Here is a 25,401-nt window from a genome sequence, read left to right as displayed (position 1 = left end):
TACAAATCAATCAAAATAGTTTATTCACAGGAACAGTGAAAAAGGCTCAGTATCAGTAGGCAAAATATGTCACAAAGTCTTTGTTTGCGAATTACTAGCTGGAATTACTCTGGGAATGTCCTCAGCATAAGCTCCATGAGGTGAGTGTCGGGGAGGTTTTAACTGTGAAGGTTTCTTCTAGGGGAAGGCGGGCTTCCGTTTCATCGTTAGCAACATGAGCCTTTAACCTTCATGCTGCATGGCTTTCCTAATCTATATTAACTTCTTGAAAGATCTGAATCTGAAAGCAAAAAGCCCACACCAACGATTACGTAAGTCAGAGGGTGGCAGTCGTGACTGTTTAACTTTTCTTAGCTCCTTAAGACCTCTATTATGTAAAGCAAGACACTGATTTTCAAGCCCCCCCCCCCAACTAAAATGAGCATGATGAGGAGGATGATGATGATAGCAGCTGATTCCTTCAGGCCCTCTGGCTGCTGATTTTTGACTTCCTGGTATTCTGCCCTCCAATCCCTCACACAAATCTTTATGGCTCTCTAGTTGGCTCCTATTTTTCACAGAGCTCCAAAAGTTTGAAAAGACCCCATAAATGTGGGAGTGTTCACAGAACACAGCCACATAAAAGATAACTGACAGAACACACTCACTGCAGGCCACATCCCAGTAGGTGACACTCAGGAGCAAATGGATTTATGTAACCAGAGCTACTGATATTAAGTCCCAAGTTCTCCTGCTCCAGCAGGTTGACCTTTAAGGGCTGCATCAGGTCTCAGAAATAGAAGGTGCCAGCCTCAAGCTGCTTGATGCTTGTGCAGCCCTTAACATTGGCCACATTACCCAAATGTTAAGGGCTGCACACTTTTCTGCTGCTCTTTGTGCAGCTGTTGAGCCCGATTTTTTAGCATCTCTGCCTTGGCCTCATCCTTATCAACACCATCTCCCATTTTATACATGCGGCTAGCATTGGCACAGGCCCAAACATGGCCCAGGTCACAGGCTTTCATTGAGTATTCACATGCCAGGCCCATATCCTTGGGAACGCCAGGGACACCCTGCAGAAACATGGCACTAAGGTTGAAGCAACTGGAGGCATAGTTGCCATCACAGGCCCTTGTGTAGTAGTCCCTGGCCTTCCCCAGGTCGGGCTGGCCATCTTCATTGACCTGGCCATCATGTGCCAGGAGACCGACATTGTGACATGCTTCCACAGACTTCTTTCCAGGCTTCTCACATGCCATCAAAAAGCAGCTCGAGGCAGCTTTCAGGTCCTGAGCTAATCCACCTGCAATGACAGAAAGTAAAGGAAAAAAGTAAACCCAAGTCAGGGCAGAACCTATTTGTCTCAGCTCAAAGTTAGCGAGCAATTCAAAGTAAGAAAGCAAGTCCATATCCTCTCAGCTAAGGCAATATGAAAGAAAAGTAGCCTGGCATGGAGCACAGACCCTTCAGCTTCTTTAGCCATGTAATCTTTTGTTCAAATGCCGTCTTATGAGGAAGCCCAAACAGGTAAAGGAGGTCAAAGTTGGAAACAAAAAATATCCACCTCACAGAGTTATAGTAAGAACATAGCGTTTTATAAACAATTAAAGGTTCATACATTTAAATATACAGTTGACCCTCTCAATCTGTGGCTTTTACATCTGTACACTTAACTAACTTGGGTCAAAAATATTCAGAATATACAACTTCAGCAACTTAGCAAAGTCCTAAGCAACTCAGTGAGACCCTGTCTCTAAATAAAATACAAAAAAGGGCTGGAGATGTGACTCAGTGGATAAGTTCCCCTGAATTTAATCCCAGTATACACACACACACAAAGAAAAATTCAGAAAAGAGCATGATGGTATACACCTGTAATCCCAGAGACTCAGGAGGCTGAGGCAGGAGGACTGCAAGTTTGAGGTTAGCCTCAGCAACCTGAGAGGCACCCCCAGTGAGAACTTTCTCAAAAAATAAAAAGGGGTAGGAATGTAGCTCAGTGGTGGGAAAAAAAATTGTCTGCATAAATATAGACATTTTTTGTCTTTAATCCTAGAATATACAGTAATAACAACTACTTCCATTATGATTTACATTGCATTAGGTATTATAAGTAATCTAAAGGTGATTTTAGAATACTGAAGAAAAAGGAAAAAGTGTGATGCAATCTCATAAAGATCAGTTAGGGTAGAGGAAAGGGAGGGAGGGAGGAGGGAAAAGGGGAATACTGGGGAATGATACTGACCAATTATATTGTTATATTGTGTGCATGTACGAATACATAAGAAATTCCACTATTATGTGCAACTATAAATGCATCAATTAAAAAATATGAAAAAAATGCTCAAGTGATTCATAAAAGCACATTAAATTTTTTTCAAGGAAAAGTATACAGGAAGATTACAGAGGTCGTATGCAAAAATGGTGTCATTTTTATATAAGGGACTTGAGAATTCTAGGATTTTAGTATCTGCAGAAGTCCTGGAACCAATATCCCCCAGAATACTGAGGGCTGAGTACATACTGACGTCTTTTATTTGCCACTATTGCATTAGATCCTGGGGAACAGACATTGCCCTGCCCTTGAGAATCTTGGTCTATGGTCTAACGAGACATATTAAACAACCACACAAACAAATGTATGATTCTAAGTGTGAAAAAGGTATAGAGAAGTACAGGGAGAATAAGGATATATTTAGGGTCTTGATCTAGCCCGGGCATGAAGTCAAGGAAAGTTCCCTGAAAGAAGTAACATTTAAGCAGTGATACAATGAAAAAGGGAAAAAGAAAATATGGGTGAGGGATTTTCCAGGCAGGGGGAACAGAAGCTACTGTGGACTGAACCCAGAAACCATTGAAAGAGGAAACTGAAGAGACGAAAGGGTCCAGATCATGCAGGGTCTGACTGGTCATGCTCAGGACCCTGAATTTAATCCTGAAAGCAATTGAGAAACTGCCCCAAAGTAATTTATCTAGGCAGAGATAGTGACAGGGCTCACTTTTTTTTAGTTACTTTTTTTTAAGGCAAAATTTGAAATCCCCATGTACTGTCCTCATTCTGAAATATAAACATTTTAATATTATTCTTTAATGATTTCAATCCATCATCTATAAATAATAATCAAGTCAGCACCATTCTATCGATCTTTGTTGCATGTGTTTAGATTAAATGCTGGCTGTCAGAATGGATACCAAATAGAAAAGTACTTTAAAAAATTGGATCATATATACTGCTTGTAAATAAAAATTTATTTATTTATTCGTTTATTTATTAGAAGAAAAACAGACTGTAGGGGACTGAAATAGAGCAAATTTTAACTATAAAAAACAAGGATACCGGCAGGTAGTACTTTCATCTCTCCTCTCTTATACCTCTCTATAGGTTATATTATTTCAACTCAAGGAGATAGTATAGCCCACAGCCTGGGCTCCAGTCTTGTGATCTTGGAGAACTTGGGCCTCATGCATGCTAAGTAAGAACCCTACCACCTGAACTACACCCCCAGTTTCAACAATTATGTTTTCATGCCATAAAGGTATATGTCATTTACCTTCTATTCATTAGCCCAATGGTCATTCTAAATGGATTCTGCTCATCATTAGTTTCTTCATGAGTGTCTCCATTTCTGAATTTTTTTAATGTTATTATATATTATACCTTTATTTTATTGATTTATTTTTATGTAGTGCTGAGGATCAAACCCAGTGCCTCACACATGCTAAGCAAGCATTTTACCACTGAGCTACGACTATAGCCCCTATTTCTCGATTCACCTCTTTATTGGTTACCATATAGATTTTTCTAGAAAAGATTTTAAATCTAGTCTTAATTTTCCCCAATGCTGTTGTTTCTTTCTTCTTTTGAATTATATATTTATATATTCATTTCCATAATTGACTTTTTTTAGTTATACCTCCTTTTTTTTTTAGTGGTTCATCTATTGATTATCATGTTTATCCTGAACTTTTCACAATCTATCATGGATTAATATTATACTACTTCACATACAATGTAAAGGCCTTTTAATTATATCCCCATCCTTTCTGCTATTGCTGTCATGTTTAATTTCTATATACAATAAGCCTTACAAATATACTACTATTATTTTTGCTTTAAACAATCTTTTAAAGATTTTCAACTTTTTGGTTTCTTTTCTTTTCTTTTCTTTTCTTTTTTTTTTTTTTTTTTGGTACAGGGGTGTTCTACCACTGAGCTAAAGCCCCAGCTCTTTTTATTTTTAAGATAGGTTCTCACTAAATTGCCCAGTTTGGCCTTGAATTTGAGATCCTTTAGTCTCAGCCTCCCAAACAGCTGAGATTACAGGCAAACACTATACCTGTCTTGCCCCTTTCCTTTCTATTAGTTATAATTGTTAATTGAGTGTTACTGTATTCGTATATCTTATTTGTTTTTATGTTGTAAATGTTACTGTTTTTTGTCTTCGTCCTTCTCAGTGGAGCTGGGGGATCAAGCCCCACACCTCAAGTACACTGGATGGCATTTTGTGGCTGAGCTATACCCACAACAAAGTTGAAAGAAATTGCACTTACTCTAGCCACAAAACAGTCCTACTTGAATCTCGGTGCACACTTCAACTTTAAAACAGAGAGATAGCTGGAGCACAACTCTAGTTACCTGTAATCCCAGCAACTTGAAGGCTGAGGCAGGAGGATTGCAAATTTAAAGCCAGCCTCAGCAACTTAGAGAGGCCCTGTCTCAAAATAAAAAAGGGCTGGGGACATTGCTCAGTGGTTAATAGCCCTTAGGTTCAGTTCCTGGTACAAAAAAAAAAAAAAAAAAAAAAAAAGCAGAGAGTAAAAGTTCCCCAATGACAATCTGGCCCCAAGCAGGCATGGCTAGGGAGGGCCAGAAGTCCCACTCCTGGACACTCACCCCACAGCAAGAGCAGAGAGAAATAACACAACTGTGTGGACACTCCATCTACAGGGACCTCTACATAACCTTGCAGTCAATACATTGAAGACAAAACTGGAAGAGGAGGGGCTGGGGATGTGGCTCAAGCGGTAGCGCGCTCGCCTGGCATGCGGCCCGGGTTCGATCCTCAGCACCACATACCAACAAAGATGTTGTGTCCGCCGAATACTAAAAAAAATATTAAAATTCTCTCTCTCTCTCTCTCTCTCTCTCTCTCTCTCTTTAAAAAAAAAAAAAAAAACTGGAAGAGGAACTCCACATATTATGCTATCTACAACACATCCAACTGAACTACTAGAAGGACCCTCCTCTTTCTAGAGCTACAGAGAAAGTGAGTCCCTCAGGCAATATGTCAAAATTTACCAATCAAACTTAGAGAAACCATAGGGAACTGCACTATTAAATCCACTTGGAATTAAATTCAATGCTACACAACAACAGATAGCCCATCAAGAGAAGACTATTCCCTAAGAAGGCCCTCCAATAAAAGTAGAAGAGACACTGCATCCCAACAAATGAGCAAATCTCAATACACAAATACAAGAAGCATGAAAACTCAAGGCAACCTGACTACTACAAAAGTTCACAACTCTCTGGTAACTGAGTCCAAATATATTAAAGTGGATAAAATGCCAAAGAATTGAAAAGAATTATGTTTAAAATGATCAATGAATTAAAAAAAAAAAAAACAGCTGAATGAATTAAGGAAGACAATGTAGGATATGAAAGGACAACTCAATTAAAAAAAAAAAAAAAAGATATCCTGGAAAAAAAACTGGGAATGAAAAACTCAAAAGTCAAATTTAAAACTCAGTTGAAAGTCTCACCAAGAGAGTAGATGAGGAAAAAGAAAGAATATTATCAAGACTTGATGACAAGGTTGATAAATTATCACATTCAGACAGCAATAAAGAAAAAAAAGTGGGGGTTGGGGTTGTGGCTCAGTGGTAGAGAGCTTGCCTAGCATGCTTGAGCACTGGGTTCAATCCTCAGCACCACATACATGTAAAATAAAGATATTCTGTCCACCTAAAACTAAAAAATAAATATTTAAAAAAGAAAAAAAGAGTGAACAGAACATGCAAGACCTATGTGACACAATTAAAGGATCAAACATGAATCAAAGTCATAGACAAAGGAGCAGAGGTACAGAGAGATTATTCAGTGAAAAAATAAAAGTAGAAAATGACTCAAAACTTGGGAAAGACATGGACACCCAGATACAGAAGGCATTTAGAATTGCAAATAGACCTGACCAAAAAAATAATCTCTCCACATTATATTATAGTTAAATTGTTAAAAGTACAGAAGAAAGAACATTGAAAACTGCAATAGAAAGTCACTTATAAAGGTAAGCCCATTAAAATAACTGAAGATTTCTCAGCAAAAACTCCAAAGGCCAAGAGGGTATGGAAAGAAAATACTCTATTTAGCAAACTTACTATCCTTCAGAAGTGAAGAAGAAATACTTTCCAAGATAAGCATAAAGTAAAGGAATCCATGACTACTAAACCAGCATTATAGATAATATTTAAAGGATTCCTACACACAAAAGAGGAAGCAAGACAATCACAAGAGCACAGGAAAGAATAAAACTCCTTGAAGACACTGATAAGAGGGAGGAAGTCTTATATTTACATATATTCCAGTGGTCTTTGTCCATTTGTGTGGATATTAGTTACCAACTTATTATTTTCCCTCAACTAAGCACTTTCTTTGGCATTTCTTATAAGTTTGCTAGTAACTCATTCTTTTTTAAAAATATCTTTATTTTGTTTATTTATTTTTATGTGGTGCTGAGGATCGAACCCAGTGCCTCACATGTGCAAGACAAGTGTTCTGCCACTGAGCCACAACCCCAGCCCCTAGTAACTCATTCTTTATGCTTTCATCTAAAATTGAATCTATTCACCTTCAATTTTATCTCGTTTTAATTAGAAATCATTTAATTCCCAATTAATTCATTTAAATTCAAGCTTGATTTTTTTTCTCTCTCTTTCAACAGTTAAAAAATGCTCTTCTGAGGGGCCTGGGGTTGTGGCTCAGTGGTAGAGCACTTTCCTTGCACATGTGAGGCACTGGGTTCAATCCTCAGTACCACATTAAAAAAAAAATTTTTAAATAAGTAAAACAAGGTATTGGGTCCATGTTCAACTAAAAAATGTTTTTCTGTCTTCTGGCTTACATTGAGTCTAATGAGGAGTCGATGGTAATTCTTACCAATTTTCCAATGAGTGTGTCTTTTTTCTGTCTGCTTTTCAGATTTTCTTTTCATCTTTGGTTTTCAACAGACAATAACGTGTCTACAGATGATTTTCTTTAGTCATCTTACTTGGGGTTCACTGAGCTTCATGGCCTGTGGGATAGTATTTTTCATCAGATTCAGACATTATTCATCTGTTACTTCATAAATGTGCTTTTCTACTCCATTCTCTTTTTGGAACCCCAATACACATGTTAGATTGATGGATGCTGAACCAAAGGCTGATGCTCTGTTCTTTTTGGCTTTTTTTTCCTCTTTGCTTCAATTTCAATAGAAGCTATATTTCTATCTTCAAGTTCATACATCTTTTAAGTTTGCTCATGTTTTTCTTCTCAAGTCTCTAATTTGCTGTTAACCTTGTCCAGCGAGTTTTTCATTTTCAAATATCATGGTACTACTTAAAAATATTTTTAGCTGCAGATGGACACAATATCTTTATTTCTTTTTAATGTGGTGCTAAGAATCGAACCCAGGGGCTGGTGATATGGCTCAAGCGGTAGCGCGCTCACCTGGCATGCGTGCGGCCCAGGTTTGATCCTCAGCACCACATACAAACAAAGATGTTGTGTCCGCCGATAACTAAAAAATAAATATTAAAAAATTCTCTTTCTCTCTCTTTAAAAAAAAAAAAAAAAAGAATCGAACCCATTGCCTCACACATGTTAGATAAGAGCTCTACTACTGAGCCACACCCCCAGCCCATGTTTTTCAATTCTAAAATTTCACTTGGTTCTTCAATACTTTCTTTAAATTCAATTCATTACATCCACCTTTTATTAAAACCCTTAAACATATTTATTAGACCCATTTAAATTTTGACTATTAATTCCAATATCTTTGTCATATCTGGGTATGTTTCTATTCACTGCTTTTATCCCCAATTTTTATTTATTTATTTGCTTGTTTGTTTTTTATTTCATCTGGGGGGGAGCAGTGGGGGACCCCGGGATTAAACTCAGGGACATTTGACCACTGAGCCACATCGCCAGCCCAATTTAGAGACAGGGTCTCACTGAATTGCTTAGCGCTTCCCCATTGCTAAGGCTGACTTTGAACTCATGATCCTCCTGTCTCAGCCTCCCAAACTGCTGGACTTACAGGTGTGTACCACTGCACCCAGCTCCTTATTCCCTTTTTTTAATAATGATGCTAAGCCAGGTAGGGTGACACGTGCCTCTAATCCCAGTGGTTCGGGAGGCTGAGACAGGAGGATCATGAGTTCAAAGCCAACCTCAGCAATGGGAAGTGCTAAGCAACCCTGTCTCTAAATAAAATACAAAATAGGGCTGGGGATGTGGTTCAGCAGTCAAATGCCCCCAAGTTCAATCCCTGGTACAAAAAAAAAAAAAAAAAAAAAAGACGCTAAGACTTTGTAGTTGATACTTTGTTCTCTTTGGATTTTATAATATTCCTTTCAAGACTCCTGAATTTTGTTCTGGAAGGTAGCTAACTTACTATCCCAAACCTTTAGAGACTTATTTTTAAATTTTGTGAGAGCACACCTAAAATAGTCTTACTACTTCCTTTTTGGAGTCTCAGTTGGATACCTGTGATGGTCAGTAAGTTCTCTCCATTCAGAAAATAGTTGGAATTCAAACCACTCTAGAATCACTTTTTTTTTTTTTTTTTGAGAGAGAGAGAGAGAGAGAGAGAGAGAGAATCTTTTTTTGTAGATGGACACAACACAAATGCCTTTATTTTTATGTGGTGCTGAGAATCAAAGGTCGCGCCCATGCTAGGTGAGTGCTCTCACCTAGCCATAATCCCAGCTCCTAGAATCACTTTTTAGGTCATAGCACCCTAGTAGTGTTTTGTTGTTGTTTGGTGGTACTGGGTATTGAACTTGAACATTCTACCACTGAACTACATTCCAGCCCTTTTTATTTATTCTGAGACAGGGTCTTGTTAAATTGCCCCAGCTGGCCTCAAATTTGCAACCCTTCTGTCTTAGCCTTCTAAGTGGCTGGGATCAAAGGTGTGCACTGCTGTACTTTCCCAGTAGGTTTTCACTGCAAGGCCTCTCATGACACTATGTATGTGCAGCTTAACAGAGGTTGGGAGTACCCCAGGTGGATTTTTGGAAGCTCTTTCCTCTCTAGGGTCAGAAGCCACTCTGGAGTATACTCACCTTTTAAGTCCTAAATAAAGGAGTATGGAACAGTTGTTGCACTCTGCAACACATTGGGCCTTACTCCTGCTCGGATAATGAGGTGTGGCTCCAGGAATAGGATTCACTTGGTGGGGTTGAGTTACACTCACCTGTAACTCAACCTTTGTAATCCTATCCCTTTGCCGTTTTGGGGATAGAATGTTCCATGGAACCTCCCCATGTATGTCCCCTATATAAGAATAAAGAATTCCAGTGGCTCTCTTTTTCCACAGACTCCTAAGGTTGGAGAGCCGTCTCGGTTTTGAAAAGGTACTTCTGTGTGTTTGCGTGCTTTCTTTGTCATTTTCTTAAATTATTGGAATAGTCAGAGTTGTGAACCCAGCATAGGTCGCCAGCCAGGATAGATGGCGATACTCTTGTAGGCTCTCCTGCAAACTCTAGTCACCTCAGTGGCCAAAATTTGTACCTCTACCTTTTTAGTTCAGGAAGACTACCAAGGTCTGCTTGGCTTCCACCTCTCTGTCAAAGTACCTTAGGAAGACAGCCAAAGCTACCATGGATGGAGCTCACTTGCTTACTTCCTTTGCTATCAAGTGAAGGGAGATAATGTGCTAAAATGGAAGATAATGTAGAGGCATAATAAATTAGACAGAGAAGAAAACAATTGAGAATTACACACAGCATTTGTTAAATTTGAGATGCCTGGAAGAATTTTAAATAGAATTATCTGTATATAGTCAGCTATTTACACTTGAGTCCACAAGGGTGGTCTTGACTAAAAATATGTTTGTAATCATCATCATCAATTTTGAGTCTTCATTTCCTCTACTAAAGTAATTCTACTTCTTACAAGATGAAATTGAGGACATTTAAACAGTAATAAGAAAAATGAATAATCTGTTGTTATCACCACCTAGAGACTATTACTCTAATTTTTGGTGTTTCTTCTCGGTACTTTTTCTATTTAGTTTGGTCCTGTTTTTGCATGCTGTAATCATGAGCCTGCCTCACTCCTCATTGGAAACCTTTCTTAATATCTGTTTTATTGGCAGCAAAACATTTCAAACAGATATATCAGAATTACTTTCAATTATCTTTTGTTGGACACTTAGATTACTTCTCAAAAACAATTCAAAGCTGCTGGGCATGGCAGCACACAAAAGTAGGCAGGAGAATCACAAAATTGAGGCAGACCTAAGCAACTTAGCAAAACCTTGTCTCAAAATTTAAAAGGGGGCTTGGGAGGGCTGGAACTATGGCTCAGCGGTAGCACACTTGCCTGGCACGTGTGAGGCACTGGGTTTGATTCTCAGCACCATGTATAAATGGGCTTGGGATGTAGCTCAATGGTAAAGCACTTGCCTAACATGTATGAGGTTCTAGATAAAAATTTTAAAAAGTTCAAAGCTGATTTCATTGATGGAAACATGGCCAAAACATTCCTTGAGTTTATCTAACCTCAATCTCAAGTAACCTTTAGAGTGATCAATACAAACTAGACCTGTTCACATTGGGAGGATATTTTAAATTTAACAAAGCAGTCAGATCCACAATCTAATTTGATGCTCTGAAAAATATTATGAAGAAGGCATAAGCAAACCTTATTACCCTCATTTTGTCAATGAGGAATCCATATCTTGGGGAAGAAAAATGCCAATTAATGCTCTTGATGGAAGTGGGTTGTTTGCTCTCTGGCCGTAAGATTCTGTGTTAGAAGAATTAGTCAGTCTGTGTAAAGGATGGACACTGGATGTATTTTCAGAAACAGAAAGTAAAACAAAAAACCTATAAAATCTTTGGCTCAGAACTAGGGAGGGGGAGTCAATAATATTGGTGTTTGGGATTATTTTCCTTCTTTTTTTTTGTGAGTGAGCTGGGTATTGAACCCAGGACTTCACACATGTGAGGTAAATGCTCTACCAGTGACGTACATTCCCAGCCCAACAGTACAGGTTTTTTTTTTTTTTTCAAAAATATATTTTATTTTTATATGGTGCTGAGAATCGAACTCAGTGCCTCACGCATGCTAGGCGAGTACGCTACCACTTGAGCCACATCCCCAGCCCAGTACAGGTTTTTAATCACAGCATGGCTAAAGGTCTGTCTGCTAAGCTCAGGTAGCAAAGATAAACTTTGTGAACATTCTGGCTTAAATACCTGGAAAATTTTATTAAAGAATGTTAAAGGGAGGCTGGGGTTGTGGCTCAGTGGTAGAGCGCTTGCCTTGGCACGTGGGAGGTCCTAGGTTCGAACCTCAGCACCACATAAAAATAAACAAAGATGTCATGTCCATCTACAATAAAAAATATTTAAAAAAAAAGAATGTTAAAGGGCTAATACAAGAGGATCTCAAGTTCAAGGCCAGCCTCAGCAATTTAGTGCGGCCCTAAGGAACTTAGACCCTGTCTCAAAATAAAAAATAATAAGGGCTGGAGATGTAGCATGGTGGTAAATTGCCCCTGGCTTAAATCCCAGACCTCCTCCTCCAAGAAAAAGATGTTAATAGGATTAAATATAGTCAGTATTATGTAAGGACAGGGATACCTACTGAGTAATGCACTATTAGGTGATTTCTTTGTTATGTGAACATCCTAGAAAGTACTCACACAATCCTAAATGGCATCTACCACTGTTTGTGGCCTCTTACTGCAATTGAAACACAGTAAATATGAGATGTATAACACACATACTGGTTTACAATAAACTTTTTTAAAAATAAAGAATAAGCCCTAAAATAACAATGAAAAGAATAATAAATACATAAACCAGTGGTATATTCATGTATTGAAGGCTTGGTCTCCATGTTCAGAGATGGGCTTTGGGAAAGTGACAGGATCATGAGGGCACTAACCTCATCAACAGGTTAATCCTTTGACAAGTTCATAGTTGAATGGGCTATTAGGAGGTGGAGCTCCATTGAAAGAAGCTGGTCACTGGGGTCTACCTTTGAAGGATATAACTCATCTCTGGCCCTGTCCCCTGTTTCCTGACTGCTATAGGTGCGCAGCTTTCCTCTGAAATGCTTTTTTACCATGTTTCCGCCTCATCACAGGCCTAAAAGCAATGGAGCTAGCTGACCATGGGCTGAAACCTCTGAAGCATGAGCCAAAATAAATCATTTCTCTTAAGTAGTTTTTCTCTTTTGTTACAATGATGGAAAGCTAACTAACACAATCAGTAACAGTCATATATTATCATTAAGTATTATGTATTATGTATGTACCTTCATAGGACTGGCAGCACAGATTTGCTCACACAGGATCACCACGAACACATAAGCAATGCCTTGCACCACGATGTTACATTGCAGATGTCACTATGCAATAGGTTATTTTCCTTATAATTCTTTTTTTTTTTTTTTTTGAAATGCAGTCTTACTATATTGCCCAGGCTGGTCTTGAACGTACAAGCTCAAGTGATCTTCCCTCCTCAACCTCCCAAGTAGCTGTGACTACAGGTGTGTGCCACCATGTCCAACTTTATAATAATATTATGGCACCATCATAGTGGTAAACTGGACCCATCATCAACGGAAATATTGCCATATGACACATTAGTATAGTGTTCTCCATACAGTGTCCTTTCACACTGCCCACTTTCTCTCTTCAGGGACATTAACTCTAATCCACCTCCAAACAAAATCCACTCTTCAAGGACTGGTTTTCAATGCCTCCTCCTTCATGCTAGCACCCCCTAGTGATGACATAATTCTTGCATTGAACCCCTATAATACTTTACATGTCTCTCTGAAAATACCTATCAAACTCTCCCAGGTGTAATTAACATTAGTATAAAATTTTCTCCCCCTCCATTGGTCCTTATCTAATTCATTGCCCCCTACATGTAGTAATCAAGGAGCACTTAAGTGAAAAATAATTCTCAATATGCAATCACTAATGATATGTTGGCCTAATAAGAAAAGGGAAAACAACATCACAGCCTGTTTTGGCTTCCCTGATTCAATAAGAAAATCCACCTCCTTACAGAAAATATAGTAAAAAAAGAAGAAAAATAAAAGGAATCCAAAGGTTACTGAGACACCTAATCCAGAATAATCACTAGGGACATTTTTGTTTTACACACTTTATCATAAAACTGAATCCATTCTATATGTAATTTGGTACTTAGCTTTCTTCACTGAACATTACAGCTTAAGTTTTCCCCTATATCAACATAAATTTTTTTTCTTTTCCTTTTTTTTTTTTGGTACTGGGGATTGAATCCAGGGGTGCTTAACCAGAGTCACATTCCCAGACCTTTTTATTTTTTTATTTTGACAGGGTCTCACTAAGCTGTTTAGCGTCTCAATAAGTTGCTAAGGCTGGCCTTGAACTTGATGTGAAAATCCCAAGTTGCTGGGAATTCAGGCACATGCCACAACACCTAGCAACAAAAATTCTTTAGAAACATTATTTTTTAATGTGCTAACTACTTCATCCAATGAAAATAACATTACTTAACTCAGCTGCTGGGGCTAAGGATATAGTCCAGTGGTAGAGTAAAAAGGTTCAGTCCCCAGCACCACCCACAACAAAACATATAATTAACTTGCTACTTCTGGCACATACTTCCCTTTATTTTATTACTATATGCATGCAGTATGTATTACTTGTAAATTACAAATTAATGAAAATTTAAATTTGGAGATAAATAATGCTGGGATGAATATCTTTATACATAATCTTTAGATTTCCAGTTACTTCTTTTTTTAATTTTTTTTTTTTTTAGTTGTAGTTGGACACAATATCTTTATTTATTTTTATGTGATGCTGAGGATCAAACCCAGTGCCTCACACATGTGAGGCAGGCACTCCACCAATGAGCTACAGCCCCAGCCCACCAGTTATTTCTTTTTTTTTTTAACCTTTATTTTATTTATATATTTATTTATTTTATGTGGTGCTGAGGATCGAACCCAGGGCCTTGCACGTACAAGGCAAATGCTCTACCACTGAGCCATAACCCCAGCCCCCACCAGTTACTTCTTTAGGAGAGAATACTAGGAGAATTACTAGGTCAAAGAAATGCCTCTCTTTGCTCCAAACTTTCCGTAAAATAAAGATGACCTTGGAATAACTAGATATATAAGGCAAATATTAATAGAACTGAAAGAGAAATGGACAGCAATATGTTAATAGCAAGGGACTTCAATACCTTACTTTGACAATGGATAAATCATTCAGACAGAAAAATCAAGACAGAGGCAGTGAGTTTAAGCCAGTTATGGTGGTGCATGTGGTAATCTCAGCGACTTGGAATGCTGAGGCAGGAGGATTACAAAAGGCTAGTCTCAACAAGGTGGTGAGACCCCATCTCAAAATTAAAAAGGACTGAAGATGCCGCTTAGTGATAAAAACCCTGCTGGATTCAATCCCCAGAACCAAAAAAAAAAAAAAAAAAAGGCAGTAAATTTGAATAGCACTTTTCACCAAATAGACCTAACAGACATTACAGAACACTCCAGACAACAGCAGCAGAATGCATTCTTTTTAAGCACTCAGGAGACATTGTTGAGGACAGAGTAAGTGGGCCATAAAACAAGTCAGCAAATTTAGGAAGAATGAAATCATCAAGTATCATCTGAATACAAAAATATGCAACTAGAGCTAGGCACAGTGGCATATGCCTGTAATCTCAGCATCCTGAGAAGTGGAGGCAGAAGGATTGAAATTTTAAGTCTGACCTTGGTAACTTATCAAGACCCAGTCCAAAAGGAAAAAAGACTGGGGATATAGCTCAGTGGTAAAGTACCCTGGGGTTCAATTTCCAATATAGGGGAAGCAGGGTCTGGGGATATAGCTAAGTGGCAGAGTGCTTGCCCAGCATGCATGAAGCAAAAGGAAGGAAACAGAAGGGAAAGGGAAGAAAAGAAGAAAGACAAAGACGGGAAGGGAGAAATCAATAATAGAAGGTTAAGTTGGAAAATTCACAAATTTGTGGAAATTCACCTATATACACCTGAATAATCAATCAGTGGATAAAAAAATAAATCAAAAGCCATCTTTAGACAAATGAAAATTGAAACAACATAGCAAAACTTAAAGGATGTTGCAAAAACAATTCTAAGAGCAGGGGTCTATAATAATAGATGTCTAAGGGCTGAGATTGTGGCTCAGTGGTGGAGCACTCGCCTAGCACGTGCAGGGCCCTGGGTTCGATCCTCAGCACCACATAAAAATGAATAAATAAAATAAAGGTACTATGTCTAACTACAACTAAAACGTAAATTTTAATTTTTTAAAAATGTCTACATTAAGAAATAAGATCTCAAATAATCTAACTTCAGACCTCAGGGAATCATAAAAGCCAAATGTCAGAGAAGTAAATATCAGAGTAGAAGTAAGTAGATTAGAAGAGTAATAAAAGTATCAATGTAACTAACAATTGGTTTTTTGAAAAAATAAACAAAAGACTAAAGAAAACGCGGGGCTGGGGATGTGGCTCAAGCGGTAGCGCGCTCACCTGGCATGCATGCGGCCCAGGTTCGATCCTCAGCACCACATACCAACAAAGATGTTGTGTCTGCCAAGAACTAGAAATAAATATTGAAAATTCTCTCTCTCTCTCTCTCTCTCTCTCTCTCTCTCTCTCTCTCTCTCTCCCCCCTCTCTCACTCTCTCTTAAAAAAAAAAAAAGAAAGAAAGAAAACGCAAACAAAATTAAAAATCAAAGAGGAGACATTACAACTGATACCAGAGAAATACACAGGGTGATGAGACTATTATAAACAATTACACTACAACAAAGAAGAAATAGATAAATTCCTAGAAACACAGAACCAACCAAGACTGAATCATGAATAGAAAACTTGAATAGATTAATAACTAGTAAAGAGACTGAATTAGTAATCAAAAACAATAGTTCAGGACCTAATAGCTTCACTGGAAAATCCTCCCCAACGCAAAAAGAAGAACTAATACCAATTCATATAAACTCTTCTAAACAATGGAGGGGGAACACTTCCAAACTCATTTTATGTAGGCAGCATTACACTGATACCAAAGACAGATAAGAACACTAAAAGAAAATTATAGGCCAAGCTTGGCTGGGAGATAGCTCAGTGGTAGAGCACTTGCCTAGCATGTGCAAGCCCCTGTTGGAGGCCAACCTGAGCAACTTAGCAAGACCCTGTCTCAAAAAAATAAAGAGTTTGGGTGGAGCTTAATGGTAGAACTAGCTGTGCAAGTTCCAACATGTGATCCTCCTGCCTCAACTTTCTTGAGTAAGTCCTGGGTTCAATCCCATACCTCAAAAATTAAAATAGAGGGGCTGGGGCTATAGCTCAGTGGTAGAGCACTTGCCTAGCACACGTGAGGCACTGGGTTCAATCCTTAGCACCACATAAAAATAAATAAAGGCATTCTGTCCATGTATAACTAAAATAATAATAATAGTCTTAAAAATTAGATAAAGTAAAACAAAAAGAGCTGGGGGTGCAGCTTAGTGGTAGAACACTTGCCTAGCACATGAGTAGGTCCTGGGTTCAATTCCCAATATGGGGAGGCAGGGGATTGAACCCAGCATGGCACTGGCATAAAATAGATATCTAGGCTAATGAGACAGAAAGGAAAGCCCAGAAATAAATCCATGTATTTATGGTCAATGGATCTTCATAAAGGTGCCACAAAACACACAATGGGGAAAGGACAATCTCTCCAATAATTAGGAAAACTGGATATCCATGTGCCGAAGAATGACACTAGACTCTTACTTCATATCATATGTAAAAATCAACCTAGAGTGGATTAAAGACATTGAGTATGGGGCTGGGGCTGTAGCTCAGTGGTAGAGCACTTGCCTAGCATGCATGAGGCACTGGGTTCGATCCTCAGCACCACATAAAAATAAACAAAATAAAGATATTATGTCCAGGGGCTGGAATTGTGGCTCAGAGTTAGAGCGCTTGCCTGGCATGTGTGAGGCACTGGGTTCGAACCTCAGCACCACATAAAAATGAAAAAAATAAATAAATAAAGGTATTGTGTCCACCCACAACTAAAAAATAAAGGATAAAAAAGATATTGTGTCCATCTATAACAAATATTTCAACATAAGCTGGGTATGGGGGCACACACCTATAATCTCAGCAATTTGAGAGACTGAAGCAAGAGGATTGCAAGTTCAAGGACAGTCTCTGCAATTTAGTTAGACCCTAAGCAACTTAGCAAGACCCTGTCTCAAAAAATAAAAGGACTGGGGATATAGTTCAATGGTAAAGCATCCCTAGGTTCAATCTTCAGTACAAGAAACAAAACAAAACAAAAAAAATCAACATGAGCTAGGTGCAGTGGCACACACCTATAATTGGATCACCTGGCAGGCTAAGGCAGTTCAAGGCCAGCCTGGGCAATTTAGCAAGAGCCTGTCTTAAAATAATATAAAAAAGGGCCAGGCATGATGGTGCACACCTGTAATCCCAGCAGCTAGGGAAGGTAAAGCAGGAGGATTCAAAGTTCAAAGTCAGCCTCAGCAACTTAGGGAGGCCCTAAGCAACTCAGCAAGATACAGTCTCTAGGGCTGGGGATGTGGCTCAAGCGGTAGCGTGCTTGCCTGACATGCATGCAGCCCAGGTTCGATCCTCAGCACCACATACAAACAAAGATGTTGTGTCCGCTGAAAACTAAAAAATAAATATTAAAATTCCCTCTCTCTCTCTCTTTCTCTCAAAAAAAAAAAAAAAAAAAAGATACAGTCTCTAAATAAAATACAAAAAAGAGCTAGGGATGTGGCTCAGTAAAGTGCCCCCTGAAAAAAGGGTTAGGGGTGTAGCTTAGTGATAAAATGCCCTGTATCACACACACACACAAAAAAAAAAAAAAAAAAAAAGGGAAAGAAAGAACAAAACATGAGTTTTGGAAGGGATATCAAACTAAAAAGCTTCCCTCCACAGCAAAGAAGCAACAGAGTGAAGAGACAGAATGGAAGAAAATATCTGAAAATCTATCCAAAAAGGGGTTAACATCCAAAATGTAAAATAAAAAACATAAGGAATGAATATAAGGAATTCAACAGCAAGAAAATAACCAATTAGGGGTTGGGGATGTAGCTCTAAGGCCCTGGGCTTAATCCCCAGCACTGCAAAACAAGAAAATAATCAATTAAAAAAAAATGCTCAATGTTAGTAATCATCAGGGAAATGAAAATCAAAACTACAAGGAGATATCATCTCACAGCTGTTATGTTGATGAGGATATGGAGAAAATCGAACCCTTGGGCTGGGGCTGCAGCTCAGTGGTAGAGCATTTGCCTAGCATGTGTGAGGCACTGGGTTCAATCCTCAGCACCACATAAATAAAGGTCCATCTAAAACTAAAAAAATATTTTAAAAAAAGAAAGAAAGAAAAGAAATGCAAACCCTTGTACACCGCTGGTAAGAATATAAATTGATATAACCATTATGGAAAACTACATATGTCCCAGCAACTCGGGGGCTGAGACATGAGGATTTCAAGTTCAAGACCAGCCTCAGCAACTTAATGAGGTCCCTAAACAACTTATCGAGATCCTGTCTCAAAATAAAAAAGGACTGAGGATTTGATGTGATTCAGTAATTAAGCACCTTCAGGCTCAATCCCTAGTACCCAGAAAGAAATAAAATTAATGTCTTAAGAAAACATCTGGGGGGGGGGGGGGTGCTGGGGATATGGCTCAAGTAGTAGTTCACTCGCCTGGCATGCATGAGGCACTGTGTTTGATCCTCAGCACCAGATAAAAAATAAAATAAAGATATTGTGTCCACCTAAAGCTAAAAAATAAATATATATATATATATATATAAAGGGGGGTTGTGGCTCAGTGGTAACACGCTTGCCTAGCATGCATGAGGTACTGGGTTCAATTCTCAGCACCACATATAAATAAATAAAATAAAGGTCCATCAACAACTAGAAAATATTGAAAAAAAAAAAAAAGAAGAAGAAAAAGAAAACATCTGCACTCCTACGGTCACTGCAGCATAATTCACAATAGTCAACCAAAGTGCCTATCAACAGAGGAACAGATTAGGAGTTATATACACAATGATATAATATTCAGCCTTTAAAAAAGAAGGTAATTCTATCATTTGCAACATGGATGAACCTTTACCTCCTTATGACAGTCATAATACTATGTAAAATAATTCAGGCACAGAAAAACAAAGCAAGAGCTCAATTACATGTAGAATCTAAAAAAGCCAACTCATATAGAAGCAGAGAGTAGCACAGCAGTTGCTAGGATCTGGGGAGGTGTTGGTCAAAGGGCACAAAGTTTCAATTAGGTAGGATGAGTAAGTTCTGGAGAGCTATTATATAGCAAGGTGACTATGCTTATCATATACTTAAAATCTGATAAGAGAGTAGATATTAAATGGTCTCACCACTCACGGATATACAGTAAATGTGTGAAGTGATGAATACGTTAATTAGCTTGATTGTGATAATCATTTCATGATGTATACATATATTTAAGAATCACACATACAGCAAACACAGAATATTTGTCAATTACCATATACCTCAGTAAGCTGGGGAAAAATTTTAAAAATAAATACTGGACATAGTGGTGATGCTTGAAATCCCAGTTTGGGAGGCTAAGGCAGGAAGATCACAGGTTCAAAGCCAGCCTCAGCAACTCAGACAGGCTATAAGCAATCTAGGGAGACCCTGTCTCAAAATAAAAAAACAAAAAGGTCTGGGGATGTGGCTCAGTGATTAAGTACACTTGGGTTCAATCCCTGGTATGTATGCATGTATGTACGTATGTATGTATGTATGTATGAATAAATAAATAAACAGCACTATCACAAGCACTATGTTCCAAGTAAAAGCCAAAGCAGTCAACATAGCTCCAAAAATTAAAAAGACATCCTCTTCATCAAACTTTCACTGAACATTTTTCTAACTAGGGTCTCCTGGGTACTGGGAATGGGATGAACAATCATCTTCAAGAAGCTCATGACGGGCTGGGGATGTGGCTCAAGCGGTAGCGCGCTCGCCTGGCATGCGTGCGGCCCAGGTTCAATCCTCAGCACCACATACAAACAAAGATGTTGCGTCCGCTGAAAACTAAAATAAATAAATAAATATTAAAAAATTTTTTTTAAAAAAAGAAGCTCATGACATGATGAGTGTAAAAAAATTAGCCTCCTATCAAAGGTCATATTCCCTGTGTCATGGTTTTAGACTATGTCTTTGGGAATTGAGAGTCTAACTCAGTAGCAGAGCACTTGCCTAGCATGCATAAGGTCCTGAGTTCCATCTCTAGCACTGTAAAGAATAAAATATGTCCATAAATTCTTTGATATTCCTTCCTTCAAAGACTGTAATTTAAGTCTTTTCTCACTAGCATGATCTAGCCTTAGTGACTCACCTCTAATAAATAGAATGTGACAGAAATGAAAACTGTAGGGGCTGTAGCACTTGCCCAGCATGTGTGAGGCACATCACTACATAAGAAATAAATAAAGGTCCAATAGCAATTTAAATAAACAAATAAATATGTATGTATGTGTGTGTGTGTGTGTGTGTGTGTGTATAAAAAGAAAAATTGTGACTTCCAATGGTAGTTTAAAAACACACTGTGGATTCCACCTTGCCCTCTTGGATTACTCAGTGGAGGAAGCCATAGACCATGTCATGAGATACTCAAGTAACCCATAGAGATCCACATGACAAGGATAAGACATCCTCCTAACAATAGCTGATAAGGAACAGAGGCCTCTGCCACCAGCCACATGGAGAATTCCTCTTAGATCTGGAAACTCAAACTCTAGGCAAACCTTTGAAATGACTACAGCCCTAGCTTCCTGACCAGTGTCTTGCCCGCGACTTCATGAGAGATCCTGAGGTATCTAGCTAAACCACTCCCAAATTCCTGACCCACAAGAATTATTAGGGTAATTTGTAATTTAGCAATAGAAAACTGAAACACCATTCTAGTGGTAAATAAAATTAGGGCATAATGTGGTATCTGGTTTAAAGAGTTTAGGAATTCTCTGTAATGCTTTTGGTTTTCTTTATAAATCTGAAATTACTTCAAAATGAGAATTAAATATATATACATATATATAATTACATATGTACAGTATATATGTATACACACACACACACACATAGATACAATATATATGTGTACTTATGTGGGCAGAATGAAAACCCCTTTAAATTTTTAAATTTTTTTTTTAGTTGTTGATGGATCTTTATTTTATTTATTTATACATAATGCTGAGGATCGAACCCAATGCCTCATACAAACCCCAACCCCTGAAAACACCTTTTTACTAAAGCCTAATTCAGTTGCATATCTGGAGAATTCAGTGTGAAAGCAGTCATTAGTTATTTTACAGTATGAATATAGTTTTTTTTTCTTTAAATATATATTTTGGGGCTGGAGTTATGGCTCAGTGGTATAGCAATCACCTAGCAAGTGTGAGGCCCTGGGTTTGATTCTCAGCACCACATAAAGATAAATAAATTAATGTATTGTGTCCATCTATGACTAAAAAATATTAAAATAATAATAATAAAATATATATTTTTAGTTGTAGGTGAACACAATACCTTTATTTTATTTTTATGTGGTGCTGAGGATCAAACCCAGTGCTTCATTCAGGCTAGGTGAGTGCCTACCACTGAGCAAGAAACCCAGCCAATGGATAAAGTATGTTAAATGCATTGAGTTTATTAAAAGTAAAAGTCACTTGTAAACACACCAAAAAAAAAAAAAAAAAAAAATTGAGGAGAAAAGATAGAAAAAAGGGAGTAATTATTGATCTCTTACTCTGGGCCAGGCACATACTGATGCTTTTATCTACATGTTCCTCTTCAGTCCTCACAACAATCCTACAAAGCAAGAATTATTTTCCCCCATGTTACAGGTGATGTAACTGAGACACAGATTAAAGTGACTAGCTCAAGATCCCACTACTTGCAAATAGCATTCTCTAGGGTTTGCTTAACTTAAAGGCTGTGCTCCTCCCCGATCACTCTGCTGAACTCTTGTCTCCAAATGTATCTGCAATGTGCTTCCACAATGCCTGTGAGGATATTTCTGTGAATAGAGCTTAGCCTAAGGCTTGGGTAAGATGACAGCCTTAGCATCAAAAAGGGGATACCAAAGAAAGCAAGCCCCTTCTTACCTTTTCCAGTCACATAATAGGCCCCCAGTTTGTAGCAGCTATCACTGTGCTTGTTCTCTTCACAGTTGAACTTCAACACCTTTGCAGCCTCATAAAAATTCTTCTGGATCCCTTCTAAATAGTCCACCAGCCGATAGCAACCTGTGAGGAGAGGGCAAGAGCTGTTCAGGTCTAGGACTGCAGCTCAGTAGGGAGGTTCCAGTGTGACAGGTCAGACTGAGTCATTTATTTAGGACCAGCACTGTCCTCCTCTGATGTGGCAAACTAACCTTACCACAAAGACTATACGTGGTATTTAGCCATTCCTATAAGTGGCTTTTTCTGCCATTCACAAGGGAATGAGCAATGCATGGACTAGGGGAAACCTTGACCCCTGCACTGGCTATACCACTTGCCACTGCTGGCCCAAAGACCTAGTGACTTCCATTGCAGAAACTACGCTAGCTTTGGAACTTCTGGTGAAATCTAGTAGTAAAACCCCTAAAAGCCAAGACTAGATCTGGGTTGTAGCTTAGCAGTAGAGCACTCGCCTAGCAAGTGTGAGGCGCTGGGTTCAATTCTCAGCACCACATAAAAAATAAAAAAATAAAGGTATTGTGTCCATCTACAACTAAAATATATGTTTAAAAAAAAAAGGCTAATAAGCTAATCTTGTGACAGCAAGAAAGAAATGTGGCAATGACTACACCTTATTCCTTGGCCAGGCTAGGAACATGGCAGCTACCAAAAGAGCTAGAAACTGGCTCTTCCTCCTTGGCACTCTCCTTGTTCCAGCAAATCTCCCTCCATTTGGGGGGATGGAATGGGATACCAGGGAATAAACCCGGGGGCACTTAACCACTGAGCCACATCCCCAGCCCTTTTTATTTTGAGACAGGATCTTGCTGAATTGCTTAGGGCCTCACTAAATTGCTGAGGCTGCTTTCAAACTTGCAATCCTCCTGCTTCAGCCTCTCAAGATCCTGGGCTTACAGGTGTGCCCCACCGAACTGGGCAAACCTCACTCCTTAAAATCTCCTTCCTCAGGGCTGGGATTGTGGCTCAGTGGCAAAGCACTTGCCTTGCAGATATGAGGCACTCGGTTCGATCCTCAGCACCACAAAAAAAATAAATAAATAAAATAAAGTTACTTTAAAAAAAAAAATCTCCTTATTCATTCCTTACAATATCATATGTCATTTCTCATTCAATTTCAAAAATATTTGAGCATCAAAAAGCATCTATGTACCAGATATACAGATGCTAGGAATATAGCAATTTTTTTTTTAAAAGAGAGAGTGAGAGAGGAGAGAGACAGAGAGAGAGAATTTTTAATATTTATTTTTTAGTTCTCAGCGGACACAACATCTTTGTTGGTATGTGGTGCTGAGGATTGAACCCGGGCGGCAGGCATACCAGGCGAGCGCGCTACCACTTGAGCCACATCCCCAGCCCGGAATATAGCAATTTGCTCTCCTAAAATTTACATTCTAAAGGAAGAAATACAAAAAATAAGCAAATAAGTGAACAAGATGTATTCAAAAATAAAAAATGTTTCTATTTAAGTAAAACAGGATGACAAGCAAGTAAGTATAGAATGGGCAATCAAGGAGGATCTTAAGTCTCACTGAGGACTGTGCTGTCTTAGCTGAGATTTGAATAAGAAGAAAGCACTACCTATTTACAGACAATGAGGAGGCGGCAAGTGTAGCTCACCGGTAGAATCCTTGCCTATCATGAAAAAAACCTCCCTCCTTTTGGGGGGGGCGGGTAATATACAAGGGAATAAACCCTGGTTTCTCAATGCACAGCACTGAAAAAAAATATAAACTTAATTCTGACTACACATTCTGACTTCAACCTTCTAAAGGAACACTTTCTTCTCCCACCATCTCCTCCATTTCATCAACCGCAGATTAGCCCTATAGACTGCCCCTAACTACCCTGCTCCTCAGTGACCTCAATTCCTCTGAAACTTATAGATTATTAGGGCTTGGACTAGTTCACAGAGAAAATTCTCCCATGTAGTTGGTTAGCTAAAAAATATAGCAAAGTCACATTCTGAAAATCAGACGGCAAGCTCTAAGGAAGGAAGGATGTGAATTATTCTCCACCTTTAAAAAAAAATAAAGTAGGGCCCAGAATGGCCACTCACCTGTAATCCCACCAGCTCAGGAGGATCCTGCGTTCAAAGCCTACCTCAGCAACTTGGCGAGGCCCTAAACAACATAGTGAGACTCTTGTCTTAAAACAAAATATAAAAAAAGGCTGGGGATGTGACTTGGAGGTTAAACGCCCTTGGGTTCAATCCTTGGTACCAAAACAAAAACCAAAAAACCAAAACCTTGCATGGGTCAACTCCCTTGCCTTCTTCAAGGCTTCTTTCAAGACTTCTTCAAGAATTGTTCAAATGTCAGTTTCTCCCTTGTCCGATGGCTCAATTTACAATCGTCTTCCTAAACTCCAGTAGCCCTTCACCCTTTTTTTTCCCCCTCTGAACTTACCAGTTCCGAACTCCATCATTTAATTTATTTCCTTATCTTTACTGACCGATACCCCTATCAGAATGTAAGCTCCTTGAGGGCAGGGAATTTCATCTGTTCACTAATGTATCCCCAGTCCCTTGACCTCAAATGCCAGAACAGGACTCTTCCCCATCCCAGCCTGCAGCCTCATTCCGCCACGGCGCGCCCGCAAGTCCTGTTGCACACAACGCTCCTCTCATCACACACAAGGTCGCAAGTGTCTAGTACCCAAGTGTCCTCAGCCCGCCACGTGATGCCCCCTCCAGGTTCCCTGAGAGTTCGCTCACTCAATCCCACCCCTGACGTGTCCCCAGACTGCGCCGCAGGCGCTCACCTTCCGGGTCCTTCTCGTGGTAGCACTGGTAGTTGCACTCCACCTCCATGTTCTCCAAAAATGACTTCACCTGCTCCGCATCTTGGAAGTCCACCAGCCCCGCCATGACTCCAGCTCCTCAACCCGCTTTGGCTCGGCGCTCCACCTACGGTCACGCG

General features: G+C 39.0%; 1 protein-coding gene across 1 annotated transcript; it reads right to left on the bottom strand.

The window, feature by feature from the left end:
• Positions 1–25,401, bottom strand: COA7 (cytochrome c oxidase assembly factor 7). Its single transcript, XM_081308796.1, has 3 exons — positions 25,244–25,401; positions 22,406–22,546; positions 1–1,282 (listed from the first exon to the last, which is right to left on the bottom strand). Exons 1-3 carry the CDS (start codon positions 25,347–25,349, stop codon positions 834–836), a joined length of 696 nt encoding a protein of 231 aa, XP_081164922.1. The 5' UTR covers positions 25,350–25,401; the 3' UTR covers positions 1–833.

Source organism: Spermophilus citellus (assembly GCF_964194105.1).
Source record: "Spermophilus citellus genome assembly, chromosome: 9".
Classification (NCBI taxonomy): domain Eukaryota; kingdom Metazoa; phylum Chordata; class Mammalia; order Rodentia; family Sciuridae; genus Spermophilus; species Spermophilus citellus.
The sequence above is the reverse complement of the archived record's forward strand: the minus strand, read 5'-3'. Positions and strand labels throughout refer to the sequence as shown.

Coding starts and splice junctions, on each gene's coding strand:
- COA7 (XM_081308796.1), bottom strand. CDS start 25,349: ATGGCGGGGCTGGTGGACTTCCAAGATGCGGAGCAGGTGAAGTCATTT. Junction 22,547..25,243: donor CCACGAGAAGGACCCGGAAG/GTGAGCGCCTGC, acceptor CTCTCCTCACAG/GTTGCTATCGGCTGGTGGAC. Junction 1,283..22,405: donor CTATTATGTGACTGGAAAAG/GTAAGAAGGGGC, acceptor CTGTCATTGCAG/GTGGATTAGCTCAGGACCTG.